Genomic DNA, 7639 nt, shown 5'->3' on the forward strand with positions numbered 1-7639 from the left:
GTGCCTCCCCTATTGGGAGACTGATTAAGTATAAGTATTGACTCATTTATTGACTTGACTTTTTTTTTTTTTTTTTTTTTTTTTTTTTTTTTTTTTTTTTTTTTTTTTTTTTTTTTTTTTAATTGTTGACCAATTGTAATTATTACGGACGTATTAATATTAATATTTTATTAATATTTTAAATAGTGCTAAGTTGACAATTTTTAACTATCAGTGACCTATTAATATTTTATATTTTTATTTTATATTATATTTTTATATTATTATTTTATATCTTATTTATATCTGTGATATTTATTTTAATTGTAATTATTGACAGGTATCTCCCCTATTGGGAGACCTAATAGTGTTAAGTTGACCATTCTTAACTATCAGTGACCTATTAATATTTTATATTATATTTTTATATTAATATTTTATACCTTATATTTATATCTGTGATATTAATTTTTAATTGTAATTATTGACAGGTATCTCCCCTATTGGGAGACCTAATAGTGTTAAGAATAATTATTATTGACAGGGGTTTTTTTTTTTTTTTTCTAATTGTTGACCAATTGTAATTATTACGGACGTATTAATATTAATATTTTATTAATATTTTAAATAGTGCTAAGTTGACAATTTTTAACTATCAGTGACCTATTAATATTTTATATTTTTATTTTATATTATATTTTTATATTATTATTTTATATCTTATTTATATCTGTGATATTTATTTTAATTGTAATTATTGACAGGTATCTCCCCTATTGGGAGACCTAATAGTGTTAAGTTGACCATTCTTAACTATCAGTGACCTATTAATATTTTATATTATATTTTTATATTAATATTTTATACCTTATATTTATATCTGTGATATTAATTTTTAATTGTAATTATTGACAGGTATCTCCCCTATTGGGAGACCTAATAGTGTTAAGAATAATTATTATTGACAGGGGTTTTTTTTTTTTTTTTTTTTTTTTTTTCTCCCCTAAGACATCATGATCCACACTCCCCAGAGGCGTGCCAGTGACACGTTCACTATCTCCGAACCAGTGAAGAAGCCTGCAACACCTAAAAGTCGGACTGCAGAAGGGAAAGCCCTTCTGCTGAAAGGGAAAGCCCACCTGCGGGAGTCCCGAAATTTAAAGACTGATATAAAAGACGGGGTAATTACGGCGCTAGAAAGGATGTATGAAATAATAAAAGAGATTGAATTTGAACTCACCAATGCCAGGGCTGGTAGTGGAGGGCGTAGTGGGGACCCTATACATCCCCCCCCGCCATCCGATGCTGGTCCCAGCGTAGTTGACGACGCATTGGTGAGAAATCTGGACCTAAGTGAAGGAATGAAAGAAAGTATGAAAGAGATGATGACAAGAATGGAAGATATGAGAGTAAGCATGCGGGAGAATGAAAATAAAATGGACAAATTGAGCTCGCTTTTGGAGGGCAACATGACTGTCGCCAAAACGGCGAGTTATGCGGGCGTTGTCTCGAAGGGAGTCATAGAGAAACTCCCCGAAGCAAGAGCCCTGCATTCGGTCATGGTGTCATCCAAAGACGAACAAGAGACGGGTGATGAGGTGTTAGAAATGATCAGAAAGACTGTGGATGCAAAGGACGGATGGGTGAAAGTAGAGAGGGTAAGAAAGGTGAAGAACAGGAAGGTGGTCGTCGGCTGTGCGAATGAGGAAGAAAGAATCAAGGTGAAGGAAAGGCTGAGAAAGAATGAGGGATTAGTAGTGGAAGATGTAAAAAATAAGAGCCCTCTACTAGTCTTCAGGGATGTAATGAAATGCGAAGTTGACGATTTCGTCACAGCATTCAGTAATCAAAATGCAAGCATCCTTGAGGGCCTGAAGGGGGAAGAGAGAAAGGTAGAAGTAGCGTACGTGATGAAAGCAAGGAACCACCTCCAGAACCACGTAGTGGCCAGGGTGAGTCCACAGGTATGGAAGAGATGCACGAGTGAAGGATACGCCCATATAGGGCTAAGTAGAGTGAAAGTGATGGATCAAAGTCCGTTAGTGCAGTGCTCGCGCTGTCTTGGGTACGGGCATACGAGACGAATGTGTAGGGAGGAGAAGGAACGATGCAGCCACTGCGCCGGTCCTCACATGAAGACCGAGTGCGACAAGTGGCTGCGGGGAGAAGTGCCTCAATGCATCAACTGCATAAAGGCTAAGAAAGGCAGCGCAGAGCACAGCGCCTTTGACAGAGAGTGTACGGAAAGAAAGAGGTGGGATGCTCTGGCCAGATCGGCGGTAGCGTATTGCTAAGGTTGCCCAAGGTGAGTCCTTCCAGTACCGAATGCTGCAGGCCAATCTCCAGCGGAGCCAAATCGCCACACGGGAGCTACTGCTCGAAGCCACCAAGCGTAAGGCATGCGTAGCATTGCTGCAAGAGCCCTACGTTGGTGGGGCGAAAAGTATGAGGACATACAATGGAGTGAGGATCTTCCAGAGCGAAGGGGAAGGTGGTGGAGCAGTAAAGGCGTGTATTGTAGTACTCGACGACACACTGGATGTCGAACTACATACACGCCTTAGCAGTAACAACATCGTTGTGGCCACTCTCAGAACCAAAGCCTGGGAGATGATTGTAGTGTCCTTCTACTTCGAGCCCGATAAACCAGTGGGGCTCTACCTGGACCATCTTAGGCGGATAGGGAGTGAGCTGGGTATCCATAGGATGGTCCTGGGAGGCGATGCGAACGCAAAAAGCCCGTGGTGGGGTGGCGAAATGGAAGACTCGCGAGGAAGAGATGTGTCTGCTGTACTGGAAGAAATGGGAATGCACATACTCAACACCGGGGACATCCCTACGTTCGATACCATTAGAGGTGGGAAAAGGTACTCTAGCTACGTGGATGTGACAGCGTGCTCCGACGATCTGCTGAACCGAGTGGACAACTGGAGGGTTGAGGAGAGTCTCACGAGCTCGGACCACAACGGCATATCCTTCGGCATCAGACAACATAAATCCACAGGCACGAACATAATACGAACTACACGCATATTTAACACACACAAGGCAAACTGGACTCAGTTTCATGAGAAACTGACCCAGCTGATGTCGGACAGACAATTAACTGTACAAGACATAGACACAATACACAGCACACAACAAATAGATGACGCAATAGACAGATACACTGAAGCAATCACACAGACATGCAGAGACACAATGCCGACCAAAAAACACACACAGAAATTCACCTTGTCGTGGTGGAATGATGAGCTCGCGCAGATGAAGAAGCAGGTGGCCACGAGGAGACGCAGGATCCGAAACGCAGCACCTGATCGCAGAGACCGCGTGGTTGGATTGTACCTGGAAGAAAGAGAGATGTATGAAAAGGCAGTGAAAGAAGCGCAAGAGAAGAGTTGGAAGGAGTTTTGCCGGAAACAGGATAGGGAGGGGGTCTGGGAGGGCATCTACAGGGTGCTTAATAGAGCCACAGGGAGAGAGGAGGATCTGCCCCTTTCGAGGGGCGGTAAGACCCTCGATGCCCAGAGCTCGGCAGAACTGTTGGCGGAGACCTTCTACCCCGAGGACCAGGAAAGTGGTGAAAGTGAGGGACATCGTCGGGTGCGCGGGTGTGCGGAGTCCTTGGACACCGAACCACCGGCGGGCCCGGATGACCCTCCTTTCATCATGGAGGAGTTGAAGAGAGCCGTTAGGTCCTTCAACCCCAAGAAGGCCCCCGGGGCGGATGGCCTCACGGCCGACATCTGTCAGCACGCTGTGGATTGTAACCCGGGATGGTTCCTTGCCTTGCTCAACAGATGCCTCTCTGCCGCCTACTTCCCCGCACAGTGGAAGTGGGCGACCGTGGTTATACTGCGAAAGCCGGGCAAGGAATCATATCGGGTACCGAAAGCCTATCGACCGATCGGCCTCTTACCTGTGCTCGGCAAAATCTTCGAAAAGATGCTGGTCGGCCGACTCAGGTTTTACCTGTTGCCCAAAATAAGCCCCCACCAGTATGGCTTTATGCCACAGAGGAGCACCGAGGACGCCCTCTATAGACTAGTGAACCACATCAGAAATATGAGGGAGGAGAAGAAGATTTCTGTTGTGGTATCGCTGGACATAGAGGGAGCCTTCGACAGCGCCTGGTGGCCAGCCATAAAGGTGCGGTTGGCTGAAGTTGGGTGCCCGGGGAACGTGAGGCGGGTGATCAGCAGCTACCTGAGTGAAAGGGGAGTGAAAGTTAGATATGCGGGCGTGGAAGTGAGTAGGGGGACCAGCAAGGGGTGCGTGCAGGGATCCATAGGTGGACCAATCCTGTGGAACCTCTTGCTGGACCCTCTGCTATGGATGTTAGAGGAGATGGGAGTATTCTGTCAGGCGTTCGCCGACGACATTGTGTTGGTCTTTGAGGGTGATACGGCCCTTGAAATTGAAATGGAAGCTAACCGTGTCTTAAATGCAATAGATGAATGGGGAAAGGAAAACAAACTAAAATTTGCACCGCATAAAACTTGTGCCCTCCTTTCCACGAGGAGATTAAAATATGACGTGCCACGGCTCGCTATGGGGAATGTGGAAATAAAATATTTTGACCATATAAAAATATTGGGCCTAACAATAGACAGCGGCCTCACCTTTAACGCCCACGTCGGGGCTGTATGCCAAAAGGCAATAGCCCGGTATAAACTCTTGGCTAGGGCAGCCAGAGTTGGTTGGGGACTTAGCCCAGATATTATTAGAACTATTTATGTAGCTGTTATCGAACCGACTATTATGTATGCATCGGCAGCGTGGGCACCCACCGTGGAAAAGATGGGGGTCCAAAAAAGGCTGAACACCGTACAACGGGGCTTCGCCCAAAAGATCTGCCGAGCATATCGGACCGTCTCCCTGAACTCAGCTATGCTGTTGGCTGGGATACTCCCCCTTGACCTCAGAATTCTCGAAGTCTCGAGATTATATGGGATCAAGAAGGGGGTGTCGCACCCAGCGTTGGGAGACAGGGAGGTGGAAAGAATGGCTCCGGCGATTGAGGACCCACATCCGGCAGAGCAGGAAGGGCTGGGGTTCGGGCTGGTGGACGAGGACTCGTATTCCGACGTGGCTAATTGCCACGTACATAGGATCTACACGGACGGCAGCAAGATTGAGGGTCGAGTCGGAGCCGCCCTTTCCGTATGGGAGGGGGAGGCCGAGACGAAGGCCGTCAAGCTTGCTTTGCCGCCGTATTGCACCGTCTACCAGGCCGAACTCCTAGCGCTCCAAAGAGCAGTAATTAGAGCCTGCAAGAGTGGAGTGTCGAAGGTCGGCATCTTCAGCGACTCCAGATCGGCCCTCCAGGCAGTCACACTCGGTTCCCCCCACCCCTTGCTGTGCAAACAAGGGCGGCCCTCCGAAAAGCTGCTTCGCAGAGGCGGGAGGTCGCTCTGTTTTGGATCAAGGCGCACGCAGGGCTAAGGGGGAACGAAAGAGTGGACCAGTTAGCCAAGGAGGCCGCTCTGGGGTCGAAGAAGAAACCCGACTACGATCTGTGTCCTGTTTCATTCATCAAGCGTATCCTGAGACAGGATACGATCGGGGAATGGGACAGGAGATATGATGTGGGGGAGACGGCTGGAGGCACGAAGCTCTTTTTCCCAAGCGCTGCTGCTGCATACAAAATAGTACGGAAAATAGACATCACACACCACACCACACAAGTACTGACTGGACACGGTGGATTCGCCTTCTACTTGAACAGATTCAAGCTGAAGGAGAATCCATCGTGCCTGTGTCAGCCCGGAGTCGACGAGACGGTTTCTCACCTGTTGCTCGAGTGTCCGATTTTTGCAAGAGATAGATATGTTATTGAGCAAAAATTGGGCATCGCGATGACGGGTGAGAATCTGCCCGCGGCCCTGGGGGACAAAATGAGGAATGAATTTCTGGAATATTGTAAGTACATTGTTGGGGTGGTAAACAAAAGAAACTGTGATAAGCTGTGATGTTAGGGTTAAGTCTAGGATAGTTGTGCCGTGATAATTTGTATATTTATTTGTATTGGTTTTATTTTTATTGTAATCTTTGAATTGTAAATTTTAATGTGATCTTTAATTATTGTATTTTATTATTATTTTGAAAATTCTATTGTATATTGTAAATTCGTATTTTAAAATTTGATTGTATTTTAATATTATGTGCCCATATTGTAAATAAAGAAAATTGTGTTTATTGATTAAAGAAAAGAAATGTCTCTAGACTATACTCTAGAGAAAAAGCAGACAACACCCTGCGATGGCGGGTGCTTTTAAAAAAAAAAAAAAAAAACCTAACCTAACCTAACCTAACCTAACCTAACCTAACCTAACCTAACCTAACCTAACCTAACCTAACCTAACCTAACCTAACCTAACGTCAAAAATTTCTATACGTCAGGAAAATTTCTATGCGTCGGGAAAATTTGTATAAGTCAGGAAAATGTTTATAAGCCAGGAAAATTTCCGGAAGGAAAATTTCCGCAAAGTTATATAGATAAGGAAAATTTGTATGTCAGGAAAATTTTATAAGCCAAGAAAATTTCCATACGCCAGGAAAATTTCTATAAGCCAGAAAAATTTCTATAAGACAGGAAAATGTCTATACGTCAGGAAAATTTGTTTAAGTTAGGAAAATGTTTATAACCTAACCTAACCTAACCTAACCTTACCTAAAATTTGTATAAGTCAGGAAAATGTCTATACTCCATAAGTCGGGAAAATTTCGATAAGACAGGACAATTTCTATACGTCAGGAAAATTTCCATAAGAAAGGAAAATGTCCGTAAGTCCGGAAAATTTCTATACGTCAGGAAAATTTCTATACGTCGGGAAAATTTCTTAAAGCTAGCAAAATTTGTATAAGCCAGGAAAATTTCTATACGTCGGGAAAATTTGTATAAGCCAGGAAAATTTTATGTCAGGAAAAAATTATATACGCCAGGAAATTTCCTTACGTCAGGAAATTTTCTATACGTGAGGAAAATTTCCGCAAAGTTATATAGATAAGGAAAATTTGTATGTCAGGAAAATTTTTATAAGCCGGGAAAATTTCTATACGCCCGGAAAATTTCTATACGTCAGGAAAATTTCCATAAGTAAGGAAAATGTCCGTAAGTCCGGAAAATTTCTATACGTCAGGAAAATTTCTATACGTCGGGAAAATTTCTTAAAGCTAGCAAAATTTGTATAAGCCAGGAAAATTTCTATACGTCGGGAAAATTTGTATAAGCCAGGAAAATTTTATGTCAGGAAAAAATTATATACGCCAGGAAATTTCCTTACGTCAGGAAATTTTCTATACGTGAGGAAAATTTCCGCAAAGTTATATAGATAAGGAAAATTTGTATGTCAGGAAAATTTTTATAAGCCGGGAAAATTTCTATACGCCCGGAAAATTTCTATACGTCAGGAAAATTTCCATAAGTAAGGAAAATGTCCGTAAGTCCGGAAAATTTCTATACGTCAGGAAAATTTCTATACGTCGGGAAAATTTCTTAAAGCTAGCAAAATTTCTATAAGCCAGGAAAATTTCTATACGTCGGGAAAATTTGTATAAGTCAGGAAAATTTATTTACGAAAGGAAAAATACTATAAGCCAGGAAAATTTTATGTCAGGAAAAAATTATATACGCCAGGAAATTTCCTTACGTCAGGAA

General features: G+C 43.4%; 1 protein-coding gene across 1 annotated transcript; it reads left to right on the forward strand.

The window, feature by feature from the left end:
• The first annotated feature begins 971 nt into the window (after positions 1-971).
• Positions 972-2464, forward strand: LOC149485519 (uncharacterized). The gene has a single exon (XM_089698767.1). The coding sequence runs from the start codon at positions 993-995 to the stop codon at positions 2271-2273; it is 1281 nt and encodes a 426-aa protein (XP_089554893.1). The 5' UTR covers positions 972-992; the 3' UTR covers positions 2274-2464.
• The last annotated feature ends 5175 nt before the right edge of the window (positions 2465-7639 follow it).

Source organism: Colias philodice, chromosome 9 (genome assembly GCF_061535455.1).
Source record: "Colias philodice isolate Cphi_HAF_F1 chromosome 9, ilColPhil1 Martin Lab GWU primary, whole genome shotgun sequence".
In the NCBI taxonomy this organism is placed as follows: Eukaryota; Metazoa; Arthropoda; class Insecta; order Lepidoptera; family Pieridae; genus Colias; species Colias philodice.